A 20,055-nucleotide genomic window follows, 5' to 3' on the forward strand; every position below is an offset into this window, starting at 1 on the left:
GGTTCTCCTGTGTGGCACGGTGGTTAGCACTGCTGTCTCACTGCGCCGGGGACCCGGGTTCAATTCTGGCCTCAGGCGAATGTGTGTGGAATGCGTGGAGTTTGCACTTTCTCCCCATGTCTGCGTGGGTTTCCTCCGGGTGCTCTGGTTTCCTTGCAGTCTAAAGATGTGCAGGTTAGGTGGGGCTACATGCTAAATTGCCCTCAGTGTCCAAGGATGTGCAGGTTAGGTGGGGTTACAGTTGGGGAGTGGGGCTAGGTAGAGTGCTCTTTCACAGGATCAGTGCAGACTTGATGGGGCAAATGGCCCTTTTCTCACAAGGATTTGAGGCAAATTGGTGTGATGTTGGGGAGGGAGAAAGAAGAATCTATAACTTCCTGTTTGTGGCTTAATGTCACCATCGGATTAATCTGCAATGAGTGTGATTTCCTCTCTCTCTTCAAACGCTAGCATTTTAACTTTTGTAACTGTTAACTAGCAGTTTTGTTTCATTGCGAATTTATTCTAGACTCTGGTGCCTGAATGTGAGGTTTTGCATGAAGGATGGCGAGCTCTTCCACATTTTTCCATTCGGAATAGCTAGGAAAACTGAAATACCCCCATGTCCAGTTCAGAGTCCTGTGAGTTTCCAATGTTAGTTTCATTAATAACAGAATTAGACTGTCTTCACCCCTCTCCCAGTCAATCTAGTGCAGGTATGGTCAAACGCAGGGGCGCGACCCACGAGAGGGTCCGGAGCCGTCCGTTGTGGCGCTCCCGATCGTGCAGATCCGTGCGCAACAGCCGGCTTTTAATAATGCCGGCTGCGAGCGGCCTTCAAAATGGCCAGGGACAGATAAAAAAAATTCGGCCGCACTGCGCACGCGCGCCCAATCATTGGTGCGCATCCGCAAAACTTTGCACATGCGCACCGATGATCGGGCATGCATGTGCAGTGTGGCCAAATTTTTTAAATATGGGCGCAGCTTTTTTTTCAACTTCGGGGGCCAAAGGGACAATTGGGGCCAAAGGTACCATTTCCTCCATTTTTGTCAGCAACAAACAAGGTAAGAGAAAATGGGTCGCGCAGGTCGGCTGGGGTGGGTAGCTTAGGTCGGCCGGCGTGGGCCGCAAAGGTCGGCCAGCATGGATCGCAAAGGTCGACCGGCATGGATCGCAAAGGTCGGCCAGCATGGATCGCAAAGGTCGGCCGGCATGGGTTGCGCAGGTTGGCCGGTTGGTAAAATTGGGTCCCTGGAAAAAAAGTTTGAAAAACACGCGGGTGCCCTGACTGCCCTTTATGGATCCATATGGGATAAAAATGGGGAGGAAGTGAGATTGGCAAAGGGTGCGCCCCCCCACCCCCCCCCCTATTATCGCCCAGCTGGCAAAGGTAAAAATGCATCCCATAATACTGAGAGGCAACATGTGTAAAAAATTATTGGGACTGCTGTAACAGATTTGTAGCCGGGGTGAAATGCTTCCTGTCAAACTGTCTGCGTAAGTATCAAATTAGACGGTCATTGCACAGCGACTTGGAATAAAGACGCTGACTGACTTTTCTCCTTTTTAATGGGGAAGCTGAAGCTAATTATATTGCCATAGATCAGCTAACTCCACATTCAACCCAATTGGAGTGGATATGACAAAATCTGACCTATGTTGTTATTGCTACCACATTGTGTCGTGTATTCAGCACAAAGAGACAGTCAGTTTAATTAGTCATTTAAATGGCACTTGTATCCGATAGAGTTAATTGCTGATTAGTCAGATGTTGACCGGTGAACACATTTGCCAAGGTGTTTGTCAGCAGTCGCGCAGAGAGTGTGAAGGAACTGTTCGTTGATTGGTTCCTGGAAAATTTCACATGATACACACATGGATGTACACAAAACCAAGATCCACGACATTTACAAAAAAGCCTCGATTTATGTTAAAATCGTTGCACAATTGCAGGTGTTTCATCTCCAGAGGACGTTTCAGTCTGTTTGTAGTTTGCTCTTGTGGCCGGCAGTGGTTAGCACAGCTGCTCCAGGGATCCAGGTTCGATTCCTGGCTTGGTTCACTGTCTGTGTGGAGTCTGCACGTTCTCCCCGTGTCTGCGTGGGTTTCCTCCGGGTGCTCCGGTTTCCTCCCACAAGTCCCGATAGACGTGTTTGTCGGGTGAATTGGACATTCTGAATTCTCCCTCATGTACCTAAACAGGTGCCGGAATGTGGCGACAAGGGGATTTTCACAGTAACTTCATTGCTGTGTTAATGTAAGCCGACTTGTCACAATAATAAAGATAATTGTTTAAAAAAGTCCAATCTTGGAGGACTGTCGAGTTTTCATTTCTCCCCGGGTGGCTCTGGGATCGGGTGTGATTTCTCTTCAAGATCGAGTATCCTGTCAAAATGTACTGTGTGGGTTCACACATTAAGAATGAATATCTGGGAGAGGACCTAGATTGTGGGCCCCTGCATTTGGGGTTTAAACTGCAATACCTGTAAGAGGAATGAAAGATCAGAGAGCTAAAGATAACAGTCTCATAGACACAAAGTTTGGACTTTATTATATTTGAACGGTTTTCTGTTACAACAGAAATCAAGCTGTACAGTAAGTAGTAAAATTAAATAACAGTAAACAAAACAGTTTTTAATAAAGGCCCCAAAACTGTGAACCACTGCCACACAAACAAAGGCAGGATATTCATTCTTTACAAGTTTTGTAAACATAAAGTGAACCCTTCAACCCTTTTGCATTCACAATTTTTAAACAGAAAGTAGGTTGAGGACAATTGGTTAACGACAGTCCTGGTCTTTGGATGTTGTGTACGCACTAGATTGCTGACACAGCCCGATGCTCATGTGAGGATAACTCACAGAATTGTTACAGCGCTGATGGAGGCCATTCAGCCCATTGTCTGTGCCGCCTCTCTGAATGAACAACGCACCTCCTGTCATTTCCCCGAACGTTGCCCTGTAACCGTGCACATGCTTCCTCTTTAGATGTGATGAATATTCGGTTCATGGTTCACATTAATATCTTAAGAGGTAATGTCTCGTTCTGGGAGGGGTATTGTTGTAAAGAGTACGGTCCTTGGATTGGTTGGAGGTACATTTGTTTGATTCAGAGCTGGTGAGAAGGGTTTTCAAATGCTTGAATTAGGAGTAATCAAATACTAGCAAAGCTCTCTGCTCAAATCTGTACCGTTCCTCACATTGCCACAGTAAAAGGGGGTAATCCAATCTCAACACCCACCACCTTCGTTAGCGATCTGACTCTGACAGAAAGATGTAGAATATGAAATACCCAGATGAAGCAACGGACTTACAATTCTTTGTCTTTGCTGAGGACCCTGGTCATCATTGACCATCACAAGCTGGGATTTCAACTCAAATCTTCACCTCCTGTTTTATATATATATATATATATATATATAAATTCAGACACAGTCCTTCATGTTCAAAGACAGCACAATCCAATGACAATCTTCAATAAACGAATTGTGTTGGTAAGAGTTAAACTGCACTTTATCTTCAACCCAACAGAGGACTTGTAGTTCACTAAAGGTATAAAAGGGATGGAATAATAAGATACTATAAGTCTTCATCTTCATGTGACCCTTTTGGTGATAACCAAACAAAGTTGAGTGTTGGCCACCTTGCTGAAACATTGAGTGTCAACAATCATTTGACCCAGGCTCACAGATGTTACCTCAAGAGTAAAAAGCTACAAGTCTTGTGAGTTTGTGGGTGTGGGGGGTGGGTCTCCCCCAGGGGGCCTCAACTCCCCCCTACACACACTGGGTAAAGAAGATTTTTCTGAATTCGCTATCTGATTTGTCGAAACCTTTCATACTTTAAGGCCTCTGTTCGCCTTGTCCTTTCAAGAAAGACAAAGTGACCCAGCGACTTCATCCTTTCCTGTCAGGTATAACCTCGCAGTTCTGGTGTCATCCTTGCATATCATTTTTGTATCCCCTCCAAATGCCCCAATATAAGTTTTAAACATATGGCAAACTTGACCAGGCATTCCAAGTGTTTTTCAGTGAGATTGGCTGCACCATGAACTCTTAAATCCGTACAGCGTGTTCCTCAACATTGGAATCCAAGGGGCAAGGGACAGTAGGGAAATTACTGAAGTCACAGTTAGTCAAAAGCTGGGAAATGACAATAAGCATGTTTGTGCTCGAATTGTACTGATTATACAGAAGCATTTGGCCCCTGACAAATCTCATGAAGCTGATAAGAGATGATCTTCACCTGGCAGTGGAATCTAACAAAGTCAGTATTAGAAGGTCTGCTCACTGTGCCTGTTCTCCCCCCTTTCAGTCTCGCAACAGAGAGCATTCCCATCACAAGCAAACCAATACATTTCACCCCCCCCCCTCCCCGATGTTCAGGGCAGGTCCCTCAGCTGATCGTCAAAGAGGGGGGGGGGGGGGGGGGACAAAACATCATACTCAACCTGGCTGCAGTTAAATGTTTCAAAGCGCTTTAGGTGGGGAGTATTGCAATCAACCATTCTATGGTTGCTAGATAAATATTGGGTGTATGATAACACTTCACTGAGTCAGAACGTGGGATTTATGTGAAATAATTGCCAAATAAAGTTAGGTGGTGCTGTGTCAACATCACGTCTCAGTTAATAACACAACAGAATGGATTTTTCCCTGTTTGTCGAAGGGAATTAAAATGCAGCATGTCAAACTAATAATACAATATTTGCTGTACGAACCTGACTAAACTGCATTCTATGGATGGAAGTCCCATAGTCATGGGTCAAATCCCAACCTACATCTCACAGCCTTCTTGCCTTCGAACAAGACAAAGGCAGCCCCATAGTTTAGGATGTGGAGATTGAGAAGGAAATCGAGTCCTGTACTTGCTTCGCTGGCAGTGTCGGTCGTCCCGTGCTGATTTGATATATAGAAACTAAAGAGAGAATAAAGCTACATCCCTGTCACCAATATTACTCAGTAACTGGACAACCACCATTCAATTCGGTCAACTACTCCAATCATGAAAGCACCGAGCTTGATTTTTCTCAACTGCATTTTGTAAATCAGTTTTCAACCATTTTAAAAACAATCTCTAGATTATTCTAGCTCTAATGTACTGCCAGACCCAAGTTTGCTTCATTGCAACCATCAGAAATAGCATGTCACAATCATCAGAAATAGCATGTCATGGAGCCGAAATAATGCTGCCACTATCTGATGACTTGGGCCATGCCAAAACCCCAATGCCCACACCAGCACCACGGGGGACATTGCTTGAATCTAACCCATGGACCCGCCTTCCTCCTTCACCAGCTCTGCGAAACGTTACGTCCCATGCTCCATCGGCACCCCATATGTCGTGCCAACGAAATGAAGATCTCTCTTAAGAACCTCAATAGGTGTCTCCGCAACCACCATGGACTATCGGCCACAAAATATTCCAAGGAATTGTTTAAATTTTACTGAACTCGAGGAAAATGTAGAGAAAAAACTTAGCAAAAACTTGTGCTATCTGATTCTTTGCTGAGTACTTAAATGCTGAGTATTTTGACACTTTACAACCAATAACCACAGCAGGATGGAGCAGTTAGTGCAGCAGCGTTAAATTATAGCAGCATTTTCTATTCCTTTCTTTAAAAAGGCAGAGTCTAGCTATCACATTTATGATTAACTTAATTCTTCCTTTCTGGCAACAATACAGCAACTTTGTGAGATTCGTTCACTCAGACTCTTGGCTTCTCGGTGTTCCGTATATTTATGAGTATAATGTATGACGATTGAGCAAGTGTTGATGCGGCAAGCGATCCGAAAACCAATACAGTCATTTGCATTGTCTTAGGGGCATTTTATGTAAACTTGCACCTTCAGGAAATGCGTTATATACTCACACTCGGTAAGTGGAAAGGTTTGTGCGATCTCGTGCTAAACCAGGTCACTTACCCTGCTTAAGAATGCAACACTAAAAGATGCATACATCCAAAATGCTACTGGAGCCTTCAGTCACACCTCCGAGTGGGCGAGCTTCTTGAGGGGGCATTGTCATCGCCATCAATGCTTCATCACTAGGCTGAGTAAAATCCTTGGTGCGGACCTCTTTTAAGTCCGTCTGAAAGCTGGACTTTTGAGTTATAAATGTGCCCGTGCCTATAGCATATAACGCATTATGATATGCTACCCGCCATTGCAGAGAAATATGGACACTTAGCAGCCGTAGAGAGCCCCTGGTGTATATGGATGCACAAATGTTGTGTGTGTTGTGGGTCTAACATGTATGCACCTGACATACCCACAGCTTGATCCTATACTAATGTGTGAGGTCACCAGTGTCTCTTGAGCAGGTTGTGAGAAGGTTAACCTCTCTTTGTGAACTAATCTGAGGAAATTAAAGAGTGCAGTGGTACAAGTCATGGTGGATCTTACAACGCAGAATGTACAGACCCTCCGGAGGGGACATTTCCCAGCTATAGTGTAACATTAAGATGAGGGAGGGAATATTTTCACACGTTACACCCAGCAATAGCACCAAGTATTCCCACATCACATTCAAATGAATATATTATAAAGGAGCCTCGAGTGTCTACCAGCTGAAGTTGGTGTTTCTATTACAGTAAACCCCAGCTTCAAACCTTCCCTTCAAGGCAAACCAACGCCAGTAAAAGTTCTTTGTCTATTACGGATCATAATGTCATTACTCCTTTTGGCAAGATTGAGAATCGATTTTGCATTAGAGTCGGGATTCAGATGTTTCATTTTACTTTCAACCTTGCAACAAGCAACGGCGAGGTAAGACTCATCACCTCGGCCTGAGATTATGAATTTGCAGAAATAATTTTGTGAATTTACTTTCCTTAACAGGAACCCCCCCCATCACCCACCCCCTTATCTGTACCTAAATTAAACCTCTAAACCTCTGTGCCACTGTACTGGCCACAGATGCCTCCACTGTTTCAGTGTTACCCTACAGAATGGCCAGCAGAAGGAGTTCAATGCTGACTTGAGTTCAACGAACGGGTCTGATGGGTGCACCCGACACAACAGCGGGGTGTAGTGTCAATCTGCCATCGAGACCCATGCCGGCAAACAGAGGAACAGCTGTAGCTTCCCACCACCGGCTAATGTGGCAAAGCACAAATTTTTAAAAAAATCTTTGCGTTAAAAGCCTTCATTCTTCAACGCCGTAGTCTTCTCCCGTTAACAGTTTCGGCTCAGACTAGCAAAATGAAACAAGTGCAGATAAACGTTGCTCCGCTGAAGAGTATCTATTTCCACATATCGCGAAGACCTGATTTTATTCCAAAAAGTGTGCATAAAATTAATTTCTTCAAACACAAGGGCCACTTCTGATAAGTAACCTGGCAAATGAGATAATGGTGATGCTGTGGCTCGCAAGGTAGGGGACTGATCAATGCAGGAGAAGTCAGCAGTCCCATCACCCCAGCCACACAAATGTACTCAGCTGAAGACTAACGCAGTGGCACAAAGATCTCGGACAAAAAAAAAACAACTTTGCTTTAAAGGCAAGGGCTGGCAGCTCAAGGGGGAGTGCAGTGCGACTGGCTCTTGAGATCCCGGTTGCCTCCGAAGCCCACTCGCAGCAGCTGCAATGCGAGTCCCGTTTCTCGTCTTGTTGCTCCGGAGGGACGGGGGCCCCAGGTACGAGGGAAGAAAGTCTGCTGTGCACTCGGGTGTTTCTAAGCCAGGGATTAGAAGACGTAGATTTTGTCTCTTTGCACATGATCCAGGTCTTCGTCCAGAGTCAGCAATATCTGGAGAAGGAAATGAGAGGCACTTGTTAAGATTTGCAAAGGTGATACCGTGACAGACAGGTCAGAACTTCCCAGGGTTGTCAACTGCAGTTAAATGTATCCCTGGAGGCTTTATCACACGATTTTCCCCCGCACCCCAACCATTAGTCACACTGGCCAACACATCCTTGCGACGTTTTGCCTTCCTACACCAATTGGAAAACAACAAGACTCATCATCCAATTGGTTAATGCTTGTCATCCAAACTGCTTTCCCCCCCATTATCAATTCTTTTATAGAATCATAGAAGTTACAGTGCAGAAGAAGGCCATTCGGCCCATCGAGTCTGCACCGGCTCTTTTTTTTGAAAGAGTACCCTACCCAAGCCCACACCTCCACCCCATCCCCATAACCCAGTATCCCCACCCAACACTAAGGGCAATTTTGGACACTAAGGGCAAGTTAGCATAGCCAATCCACCTAACCTGCACATCTTTGGACTGTGGGAGGAAACCGGAGCACCCGGAGGAAACCCACGCACGGACGGGGAAAACGTGCAGACTCCGCACAGACAGTGACCCAAGCCGGGAATTGAACCTGGGACCCTGGTGCTGTGAAGCAATTGTGCTATCCACAATGCTGCCGTTCTGGTAGAGAACTATTCAAAGAGAATTAATTTTTTCATGTCCTGATAATTTTTCTCCCAGGTTGCACACAGCAGTGTGGGGAGATGATGGTGTTGGTGGTATTGTCACTGGGCTAGTAATCCAGTGACCCAGCGGCAATGATGATCTGGGGGTGGGAACCAGGTTCAAATCCCACCACAGCAGATGGTGAAATTTGAATTCAATGAAAATCTGGAATCAAAAGTCTAATGATGCCCAAGAAATGATGACCAAGAAACCATTTTCGATTGTCGTAAAAACCCAGCTGGTTCACTAATTCTCTTACCCAGCCTGGCCTACAAGTGATTCCAGACCCACAACAATGTGGTTGACTCTCAAAGGGCGGCACGGCAGCACAGTGGTTAGCACTGCTGCTTCACAGCTCCAGGGCCCCAGGTTCGATTCCCGGCCTGGGTCACTGTCTGTGCGGAGTCTGCACATTCTTCCCGTGTCTGAGTGGGTTTCCTCCGGGTGCTCCGGTTTCCTCCCACAGTTTAGGTGGATTGGCCATGATAAATTGCCCTTAGTTTCCAAATAGGTTAGGTGGGGATACTTGGATAGGGTGGAGGTGTGGGCTTGGGTGGGGTGCTCTTTCCAGGGGCCGGTGCAGACCCGACGGGCCGAATGGCCTCTCTCTGCACTGTAAATTCTGTGATCTATGATGTTAACTGTCCTCCGAAATGGCCGACCATGTCAACTCCGTTCCAAGATAATTAGGGATGGGCAACAATTGCTTTGACAGCGACGCCCACATCCAATTAAAAGATAAAGAAGCAGCGGGGGATTGATCTTCAATTCCTGAGGCTCTGCCCCAATGGCGGAGCGTTTGGCAACCCTCCAACTACCAGGAAAGGCAGAACAGGGCGAAAGCCTCTATCTAAAAAAAGAGAAAACTGCGAGGTGAACTGATGGGAGACATTTGAGAATATGAAAGGTTTTGATAGGCTGGCTATGATGGAGACCAGAACTGGGGGCCATAAGCAGAAGAAAAACACACAAAAAAAAACCAATCGTGATTTCAGGAGAAATCTCTTTACCCAGAGCGTGGTGAGAATGTGGAAATCGTTGCCATGGGGATTAGCTCGAGGCGAATAACAGATGTATTTAAGGGGAAGTTGGAGAAGGAGAAAGGAATAGATGTCATGCTGAGACAGCACGAATGGTGAGTCAAGCCTCTTGTGGAAGATAAATAATAGGATTGACCTAATGACCTAAAGGTCTATTTCTGAGCTGTCCATTCTGTGCAACGAAAAAAGGAACCGAAGGCAAATGAGGGCGAGAATGACCAATCGCACACTCTGACAGGAATCATGTTTAAACAAAGCACCGGTTAGAGAACATGAGTTTGTGTTCGAGCCCCACCTCGGATCTGCATTCCCATTGAGTGAAGCTCTCAACAAGTAAATGGCCGCGGAGTCAATTTATTTCACCATTCCAAAAGAAAAAAGAAAGGATCGAGCAACGTTACAAATGGTCAGCAGAATAACTCCTCCAATCCAACACTAATTAGCAATCTCAATCTTAGAAGAGGCAGGGAGCAAGGGTGAGAAATGAGAAATATCAGGCGGGTGAGGTAAAGAAAGATCTTCTGGACTGGGGTAGGGTAGAGGCGTTTTACTGTGGAACCAGCGTCTCCCTGCTTCAGATTGGCTGTTCCCCGATTATTTTCTCCTTTGTAATCGATGAGCGACCTCATTCACTCAAACTTTGCTTCTTGTATCTTCCTAGTTCTGGAATTAGGATGTGCCGCATTAACCAAAACAGCTTTGCGTGGCTATCCATACTGAGCAGCGATTACAAATGTAAAGAACTGGTTGGGAAACACTCAGAGACACTGGGGCAAAAAAAGTAAAACGCTTGAAAAAGATGGATGGGAATCGGCTGCGCAACAGGTGGCATCAAATGGGCGCTGAACTCAGCACAGTCCCGTGTATCCATTTCTGGCTGTCTCTGGGCAATTAGGCAATGGAACAATGGCTGGAATTTTCTGGCTCCCTTGTGGCATGTTTTCCGACGGCAGAGGGAGCTCGCCATTGGCCGCTGGCGGCACCTTATGGTTTTGCCAAAGTTTACAGGTTTTTGCCTGGTTTGGCGCTTCGTCACCAGGGAACCTACCGTGGGGGGGGGGGGGGGGGGGGGGGGGGGGGGGTCGATTTCAGTGGGACCGGAAAATCCCATCGATGGGAAGGGCTGGATAATCCCACCCAATAACACACGATTGGATAGCTCCTTCAACGCAAATGCCCCTTTATCAAACAATGTTTGACACCAGGCCGCACAAGGAACTATTATTCACCATGCAAGATATTACAGGTGCTGGAAACCTGAAATAAAAAACATAAAATTCTGGAAATACTCAGCAGGTCAGGCCACCATCAACGGAGAGAGGAGCAGAGTTAATGTTTCAAGTCAGTGATCTTTCATCAACTCAGTTTGGTCTGACATGTTCTTCTCTCTCCACAGATGCTGCCAGACCTGTTGAGTATTTTCTGTTCTGACTTGCGGAGACGTTGAAACAGGTGGCCTAAAGCTAGGTCACAGAGACAGGCTTCAAGGAGTATCTGAAATGAGGAGACAGGGGTTAGTCAGGCGGAGTGCGTTACTCACCAGGAAAGAGCCAAACAGCGCTATTGAGGACAAAAAGTGCCAAATGTCATGATCATCAAAGAAGTCGAGCAGGATACATTCTCTGTTGTGCTCGCGGGACTCGGCTGGGGTTTTCTGTAAAATGGTGAGGGAAACAAATAATTATTCGGCACGTTAATCTGTTTGGCACTGCAGATAGCTGGGGCCACGGCGGATCGGGTAACGTCACGTTACTGAGCCGATAGGTGACCTGCTAAATAATGATGCATCAAAACAGAAAATGCTGGAAACGCTCAGCGTGTTAAGTAGCTTCTGCGGAGGCAGAGATGGCGAGTTAATAGCTCAGGTCAAGGACCTTCCATCAGATTCGAGTTCTGACAATGTACGTTACACAGAAGGATTCCGGAGCATTGCTGTGTAATAAGCACACACTGAATCGCGACCTACTGGATTAACGGAGGATGTGCTTACCTGCCATGTGCTGAGACCCTGAAAGAAGAAAAATAGAGCGAAACCCCAGACTACGGCTGTACAGATAATACAGATCAGGGGAATGGGTCTGATCTTTTCACCGCTTCGTAACTAGGGCAACAGAGAAAACAACAGGCAGATATAAAATGTTCAGTCACTCAGCAAAACAACAGGCAATTCAATTTATTTAATGCAACTCCCCTTGAAAAAAAATCTCTGCGATGTTGTTTATAGCCTCAACGTCCAACAAACACATTTGGCACTTGATTAACGGAGAGATAATTGCCAAGTGGAGGTCTTGTGGCTCAGTGGGCGACGTCTGCCCCTGAGCCAGAAGCTTGGTGTTCAATTCCCACCCCAGCACTTGACGGCCAAGGAAGGTGCGTTCATAACGCGGCCAAACAGGTTGAGTGTCAACCTGCAGAAGCTGCCAAAGTTCGCCAATGGCAGGCAGCAAGGGCAGGAGGGATAGTTGGGAATTAATAGCATCGTTACGTTTAAGGGGAAGCTAGATCAACACATGAAGGAGAAAGGATTAGGACGAGGAGTTAGAACATAGAACATACACTGCAAAAGGAGGCTATTCGGCCCATCGAGTCTGCACTGACCCACTTAAGCCCTCACTTCCACCCTATCCCCGTAACCCAATAACCTCTTGTAACCTTCTTTTGGTCACTAAGGGCAATTTAGCATGGCCAATCCACCCAACATGCACGTCTTTAGACTGTGGGAGGAAACCGGAGCACCCGGAGGAAACCCACACAGACACGGGGAGAACGTGCAGACTCCGCACAGACAGTGACCCAAGCGGGAATTGAACCTGGGACCCTGGCGCTGTGAAGCCACAGTGCTATCAACTGTGCTGCCCTTACCGGGCTCACCGTGTTGATGGGGTTAGTGGGAGGAGGGTCATGTGGAGCATGGAGGGCCTATCGCTGCGCTGTAGATACATTGTCTTACCTTCATGATGATGTAAAAAGCAAAGTAGAGGAGCAAGTTGCAGATCCCTATTGCCAGCAGATAGGATGCAAAATCTTTAGGTCTTAAGATGAGTCCATATGCAGCTCTGAAAATTAAACGTAAGACGACTTAACACATGCCCAGGCGAGGTAATAAAACCAGGCATCGCGATGCCACACATTCGACAGCAAGTGGCGCAGAGTCTCGTACAACTTCCTCACACAATCACATTCCTGGTCCCATCAGGTAAACAGGGGCACCATCTAGAGACCAGCGTTCAACCGTGAGCTACCCGTCACTACTGCCTTTCAGTGGGTGCCAACAAAACACGCCTGGCCTCGGTGTACAGGGGCGAGCTTCCTTCAACAAGTCTTCGCTTTAGGTGCTGACTGTGGCTATCTGGGCTGGGAGTGAGGCGGTCACACACTGAGGCCGCACTCCAGAGACCCGAGCAGCAAATGTAAGCAGCAGCATTAGAGAGGGCTGCACTGCCGGAGGTGCTGTGTTTCGGACACTCAACCCAGGCCCCGTCAGGTGAATGTAAGCGACCTCGCAGCATCATTCCAGGGAAAAGAAGTGAGGAAGCTTGCCCTGGTGTCCCCGACAGTCTTAGCCCTCGAGCAACAAGATTAAAACAGATCATCTGATTAAGAATTTCTCAGTGTTTGTGGGGGTTGTATGTAAAAGTGGCTGCTGTATTTCCTACGTAGAACCACAGAACAGTCAAGGCACAGAAAGAGGCCATTCAGCCCATCGTGTCTTCAGGCGAAAAAGAACGTTAAAATAAAACTAGCCGTCCATTCCAATCCCACCTTCCAGCACCTGGTCTGTAGCCCTTGCAGAAGTTCGGGTGCAGAACCAAGTACTTTTTGAATGAGTTGAGAGTTTCTGCCTCACCCACCAACCTGGGTGAGGAATTCCATATGCCCACCACCAGTTACTACACTTCAAAAGAATTTAGTTTAGCTGTGAAAAGCACATCCAGAGATTGTGGAAGCACTTTATAAAATTAATTATTTTCTCTCTGAATGCAATCTCCACCCTTCAATCAACCTGTCCACAAATCGCCCTGCAGAGACAGTCCAAAGATGTGCAGGTTGGGTGGATTGGCCGCACTAAGATGCCCCTTAATGTCGAGTGATGTGCAGGTTAAGTGTGGTTACGGGGTTGCAGGGGTAGCCTGGGAACCTGGTTAGGGTGCTCTTTCAGAGGGTCGGTGCAGACTTGATGGGCCGAGTGGCCTCCTACTGCACTGTTATGATTCTACGAACATAGGGGCAGGTGAGTTGCTCTCGAAGCCTCTGCGTGAATGGCTTACTGCAGGATAGGATCGGACTTCCTTTCCGCACCTCCTGATCATGGTCAGTTTGAAATGATGAAATCAACTTTTAGAAAATCTCAGATGCAAGACTCCCTCCTACCAACGAGGGATTAAAACGATTCCCCAGATTTAAGCGAGGCCCCCGTGCATGCAAGCTCTACCAGTTTGGCCAATACCGCAGTAATCACCACAATGTGACATGGTGCTTAGCACTGTTGCCTCACAGCACCAGGAACCCGGGTTCAATTCCGGCCTCGGGTGACTGTGCGGAGTCTGCACGTTCTCCCCGTGTCTGCGCGGATTTCCCCCGGGTGCTCCGGTTTCCTCCCACAGTCCAAGGATGTGCTGGTTAGGTGGGGTTATGGGGACTGGGCAACAGAGTGGGCCGAGGTAGGGTGCTCTTTCGGAGGGTCGGTGCAGACTCAATGGGCCGAATGGCCTCCTTCTGCACTGTAGGGATCTTGTGGAAACATCACAGAAAGAATCCAACATCTGTAAATTGAGCAGCTGGATGGCTGGATAAGACTAAAGGTAGATTGAGTTTGATATTCCACCAACGTTTGTCACAGGCATATTTGAAAAACAGTATGGACTCCATTTTAGGATTTAGCGCTCCGAGCAACGACCTTCGAGCAATGGGTCAGTACAGCACGATATAAGACATCAATATCAGTTAACATGGTTCATCAGTCCCACAATTTCATTCATTCATTTGATTTGTGTGAGCTTGATGTCAGCCACATCACAACAGTGATGAACTTTGAAAAGAAGTAAAGCGCTTTGGGTCACCTTGCAGTTTTGGAAGGCAGTGTATAAATGCGATTTATTTACTTCTTTTTTGGCACTGAACAACAATACTTTTGTGTTTACCACATAGATTTCATAGAATTTACAGTGCAGAAGGAGGCCATTCAGCCCATCGAGTCTGCACCAGCTCTTGGAAAGAGCACCCTACCCAAGCCCATACCTCCACCCTATCCCCATAAGCCAGTAACCCCACCCAACACTAAGGGCAATGTGGACCCTAAGAGCAATTTATCATGGCCAATCCACCTAACCTGCACATCTTTGGACTGTGGGAGGAAACCGGAGCACCTGGAGGAAACCCACGCACACACGGGGAGAACGTGCAGACTCCACACAGACAGTGACCCAAGCCGGGAATCGAACCTGGGACCCTAGAGCTGTGAAACATTTGTGCTAACCACTATGCTACCGTGCTGCCCATCTTCCCGGGCAGCACCATCTGAGCTACCACAATGTCAAACTGGATTCTTCCTTCCAAAACCCAAAAGATGCCACTGAAACAGTTACCAGGTGTAAAAGAAAATTTAATTAATATTGCCCCTTGCCCCAAAAAATCCTGACTCAATTTGATGCCTAAAGCCTCAATGAAAATATTCAGCTAATCTTTGACATTACTGGGGTTGAATTAAATGTGGGTGACCGGAGACGTGTCCACTGGTTGGAGAACCAGAGAGGCAGGAACACTCAAAGATGAGGTTAAGTGCCAGCGTTGGAGTTGGGACCAAGGGGCAGAAATCATGTCTCTCTGGAGCTGCCGTCCTCTCCAGTTCCAGTGGTGTCGCCAGGAGTCGTGGCCGCTGCCGAAAATCCTCTATGAATTTCACCAGGAATTGTCACTGGATACCTGGACACAGGTGAGTGGGGGAGGAATGGGAGTCATGGGGAGATGTTCAGCAGAGAGCAAAGGACAGGGATTTGGAGGAAAGGCCAGAATGGTGGCTTTCACTGCCAACCCTTCCTGATGTTGGGTCCCTCGATTGGGCACCGAGTGCCTATGAACGAGGGTGCCCCCCCCTCACACCAACCCATGCCAGGGTTTTCTAGGCAGCAATTAGGTGGCATGGGAGAACCATGCATCCCTCAGTTAATCCCTGAGCCACCGTTAAATTCCAGGTCCAGAGATAATTGGTGGCAAGTGGCTCATTGATGAGCCTCATTGACATCCCTCTCTGAGCGGAAAGTTGCATGCTTTAGCCCCACTTCCTCTTCCAACTTAATCGTGGGAGATTTCCCTGCTGCCATTTGACTTGCAGCTTCCCATATGTTTTAGTGGGCCAGGCCACCATGTTTACCACCGCAATGGTAAATTCGGCCGACAGCATTCATAGCACAGAAACAGGCCATTCAGCCCAAAAGGTCCATGCTAGTGTTTGATCTCCACATGAGCCTCCTCCTAACCTTCCTCACCTAACCCCATCAACATATCCTCTATTTCTTTCTCCTTCATGTGTTTATCTAACTCCACCCCCCAAAAAAATATTTCTGCCAATCACCTCAACTGTGCCCTTGCAGTAGAGAGTTCCACATTTTACTCACTCTCTGAGTAAAGACGTTTCTCCTACATTCCCTATTGGATTTATCAGTGAGTATCTCACATTGATGATTCCTAGTTCTGGGCTCCCTCGCAACCTTCTCCATATCTACCTTTCAAACCCTTTAATAATTTTAAGCGCCTCTATCAGCGTCATCCCCTCAATCTTCTCTTCTCTGCAGAAAAGAGCCCAAACCTGATCAATCTTTCCTGACTGATGTAAGGTGAATATTTCCAAACCCAGTAGAATATATTTAGACATTCCATGATAATAACATGCAAGATGGAGAGGCACAACAGTCGAATACTTACAGTGACCAGTTCACAATATTCCCCATGATGAGTAATACCATCCGATCCTGAGAACAAGAGATGAAAACGTGAGATGAAAATCGAGAATCAGAGTTGTTATGGCTGGCACGACTCACAACGCGCAAGATCTGCCTGTTGTCGGTAACTATGGCTTCACATCATCGTTTTTATTTTCCTCTGTAGCACCGCTCTCCCCTTTTACATTGTCTTTGGAATTGCAAGGATGACTCTGGATGGAATCCTCCCAGTCCCGTGGTGGTGGGTTTGGAGGCGGGAGCTTGGAGCGAACCTGCAGATTATGGCGTTGAGTTGGTGGGCCGGCATTTTCCCAGCTCTGGCCAATTTTGCCGGAGGCGGGTGATCAATGTCAGCGGCTACCCACCTGGCAGTGGATTCAGGGTCTATTGAGGAGGAATGAGGAAAATTCCACTGGGGTCTTCCTGGCACTGGAATAGGCTCCTCCTGAGGGGAGGCGATGGCATAGAGGTTTTGTCTCTGGACTAGTAATTCAGTGACCCAGGGTAATGTTCTGGGGAACTGGGTTCGAATCCCAGTATGACAGATGGTGAAGTAGTTCGGCACAGCAGCACAGGGGCTAGCACTGTTGCTTCACGGTGCCAGGGACCCAGGTTCGATTCCCGGCTTGGGTCACTGTCTACTGTCTGCACGTTCTCCTTGTGTCTGCGTGGGTTTCCTCCGGGGGCTCCGGTTTCCTCCCACAAGTCCCGAAAGACGCGCTTGTTGGGTGAATTGGACATTCTGAATTCTCCCTCCGTGTACCCGAACAGGCGCCGGAATGTGGCGACTGGGGGATTTTCACAGTAACTTCATTGCAGTGTTAATGTAAGCCTACTTGTGACAATAATAAAGATGATTATTATTAATTTGAATCCACAAAACAAAAACTTGGAATTCACTGTCATGAAAACCCATCTGGTTCACTCAGAAACCCTTTAGGGAGGGAAATTTGCCCTCCTTACCTGGTCTGGCTACAGGTGACTTCAGAACCACAGCAATGCGTTTAACTCCGAAACACCCTCTGAAATGGCCTAGCAAGCCACTCAGTTCAAAGATAATTAGGGATGGGCTATCACTGCTGGCCCAGCCAACAACACCCACATCCCATGAATAAATAAAAAGGGTGTCAAGCTAGGCGGCACCATAGAGGAGGCCAGTAGCAGTCACCAGAGCTAAAGGCTCCACACCCTGATGTTGTGGGGAGGGGGGGGGCGCAAGCACCTAAGGAAAGGAAAACAAATCCTCTGGACGGGGTTTCCCTCCTATTCAGACGGATGGCCCTATTAGCTTTGGGCCTCTTTCTTCGTTTCCAAGGGGCCTCTATTTTCCACCTAAGCCATGCCGACTTCTCTGAGGGGGTTGCTGACCTCCCACAGTTAGGGGTCCGCAACTTGGACCTGCAGCCTCAGCAACCCGCCCACCGACTGTCGTTCATTGGGACCCACCGAAAGAGGAGACCTCAATCTGGCAGTGCCCATATCTCCAGAGATTTACAGCAACCTGCAGATCATTTAACAGTGGAGACAGCAGGCGAACCCTGGGCGGGATTCTCCCCTACCCGGCGTGACGGAGGGTGCCGGCGTAGGGGAGTGGCGCCAACCACTCAGGGGTCGCGCCTCCTCCAAAGGTGGGGAATTCTCCCCACCTTTGGGGGCCAGCCCCGCGCCGGAGCAGTTTGCACCGGTAGACTGGCGCAAACACCCGGCGCAGTCGGTAGCGGGGCTGGCCGAAAGGCTTTCGGCGGTCGGCGCATGCGCCGGCAGTGACGTCAGCGGCAGCTGGCCGCTGACCTCACTGCCGGCGCATGCGCGATGCGGGGTTCTCCTCCGCGTCCGCCATGGCGGAGGCCGTGGCGGCGCGGAAGGAGAAAGAGTGCCCCCACGGCACTGCCCCGCGGAGTGAGCGGGGGGCCCCGATCGCGGGCCAGGCTTCCGTGGGGGCACCCCCCCGGGTCCGATCGCCCCCCGCCCCCCCCAGGACCCCGGGGGCCCGCTCGCGCCGCTGAGTCCGCCGTTTCTGAGGTGGTGTACACCTCGGCGGCGGGAGAAGGCCTCCCAGCGGCGGGACTTCGGCCCATCCGGGCCGGAGATTTAAAGGTGAGTTTTAAATAAATGAAATCCCGCCGGCGCCAGCTGTTTTCACAGGCTGCCGGCGGGACTTGCACAACGCCGGTTTTTTACCGGCGGGAGAATTAGGAGACCTGCGGGAGCGGAAATCACGCCGCTTCCCGCCAATTCTCCGACCCTGCGTGGGGTCGGAGAATCCCGCCCCCTGTGTGTGCAAAAGCACTTTTAATGTTTTGTATATTATACCCAAAGAGTTTTGTTAAATCTTGGCCTGTCAGGGACAGCTAGAGTGCACCAATCATATTCCTTAAGGGTGACATTGAATACCAGCAGCAGTCAGACATCAGGATGGTCAGAGACTTCCAAAGTGACTGCTATTCGAACAGTGAGAGTCCTGTTGGCTGACATATCTTTGAATCATGCAATAGCACAACACAGAGAGAGGCCATTTGACCACCAAGTCTGTACTAGCTCTTTTGAAGAGAAATAGTCAGTCCAACTCTCTCTTCTGTTTACATGGCCCTGCTATTTTTTTATGCTTCAACTATTTATCCACTTTCCCTTTGAAGGCCTCCACTGAATCTGGTGTATTCACCAACTGCATACGATTAAGTTGCTTCAGGACTTATTCGACCTGCCCGCGGAGTTGCATCGTGATCTCGGCTTTGCTGAGCGCAGATCACCATATTTGTCGACCGTTCGCTTTCATCACCTTCCTCCACTCTCTCGAAAGGCATTGACGCGTTGAGGCACTGTCTCACCCCAGTGGCCGCGTCAGCTATTTCACCAAGTGGGCATCACAGCCGAGAGAGAGAAATCCCCTTGCCTGCAGCTGCAAATATAGAACACGGAAGGGGCACTTACTATATAGGCGGGTCCACTGCACTGTCTGATGTGGTCGGTGTAAATCACATGAATTATTCTTCTGCAGATCCCGGTGTCTGAAAAAGTAAAAACCCAAAACTGAATATGTTATAGATGATGTAGATATAGAGATGATATAGAGAAATACAGCACAGAACAGGCCCTTCGGCCCACGATGTTGTGCCGAACTTTTGTCCTAGGTTAATCATAGAATTTTGGACACTAAGGGCAATTTATCATGTTCTTCGACAACGGCACATAGACAACGCTGACAGGAACATGGTCGATTCCTGTTGAGTCATGTGATCCATGATAGTGACATCCTTGAGGGGGGGGGGGGGAGGCACACCCATCCCTAGTTCAGCTTTCCAACTCAATAATTTGCCCGCATCGGAGTAAATGTATCTAAGGTGACTGACAGAGGTTAAACCAGGGGTGGGCAAACTATGGCCCGCGGGCCGAAGGTCTTTATGCGGCCCACCAAGTCATAAAAATTTTTTTTTTTTTTAAATTAAAAAAAAATAAATAAAAAAATAAAAAAAAGTTTAATGGGGGGGGGGGGGGGGGGGGGGGGGCTGTTGGGTTACTTACTGGTATAGGGTGGATACGTTGACTTGAGTAGGGTGATCATTGCTCAGCACAACATCGAGGGCCGAAGGGCCTGTTCTGTGCTGTACTGTGCTATGTTCTATACGAGGCGCCCAGAATCATAACCGGGTGAAGTAATTATTTTACTTAATATAC

General features: G+C 48.0%; 1 protein-coding gene across 2 annotated transcripts in view; it reads right to left on the bottom strand.

Annotated features, from left to right (window-relative positions):
• Positions 1 to 2,507: 2,507 nt before the first annotated feature.
• sidt2 (SID1 transmembrane family, member 2) overlaps positions 2,508 to 20,055 on the bottom strand; it is a 112,591-nt gene continuing 95,043 nt past the window's right edge. For both annotated transcript variants that reach the window (XM_038778620.1, XM_038778619.1), the window contains 6 exons: positions 19,312 to 19,388; positions 16,364 to 16,410; positions 12,393 to 12,498; positions 11,433 to 11,543; positions 10,983 to 11,096; positions 2,508 to 7,731 (listed from right to left, as the gene is read on the bottom strand). In XM_038778620.1, coding sequence (XP_038634548.1) covers positions 7,669 to 7,731; positions 10,983 to 11,096; positions 11,433 to 11,543; positions 12,393 to 12,498; positions 16,364 to 16,410; positions 19,312 to 19,388 — 518 coding nt within the window. In that variant the 3' untranslated portion in view covers positions 2,508 to 7,668. The remainder of the gene's footprint in view (positions 7,732 to 10,982; positions 11,097 to 11,432; positions 11,544 to 12,392; positions 12,499 to 16,363; positions 16,411 to 19,311; positions 19,389 to 20,055) is intronic.

This window comes from Scyliorhinus canicula, chromosome 19, assembly GCF_902713615.1.
Source record: "Scyliorhinus canicula chromosome 19, sScyCan1.1, whole genome shotgun sequence".
Lineage (NCBI taxonomy): Eukaryota > Metazoa > Chordata > Chondrichthyes > Carcharhiniformes > Scyliorhinidae > Scyliorhinus > Scyliorhinus canicula.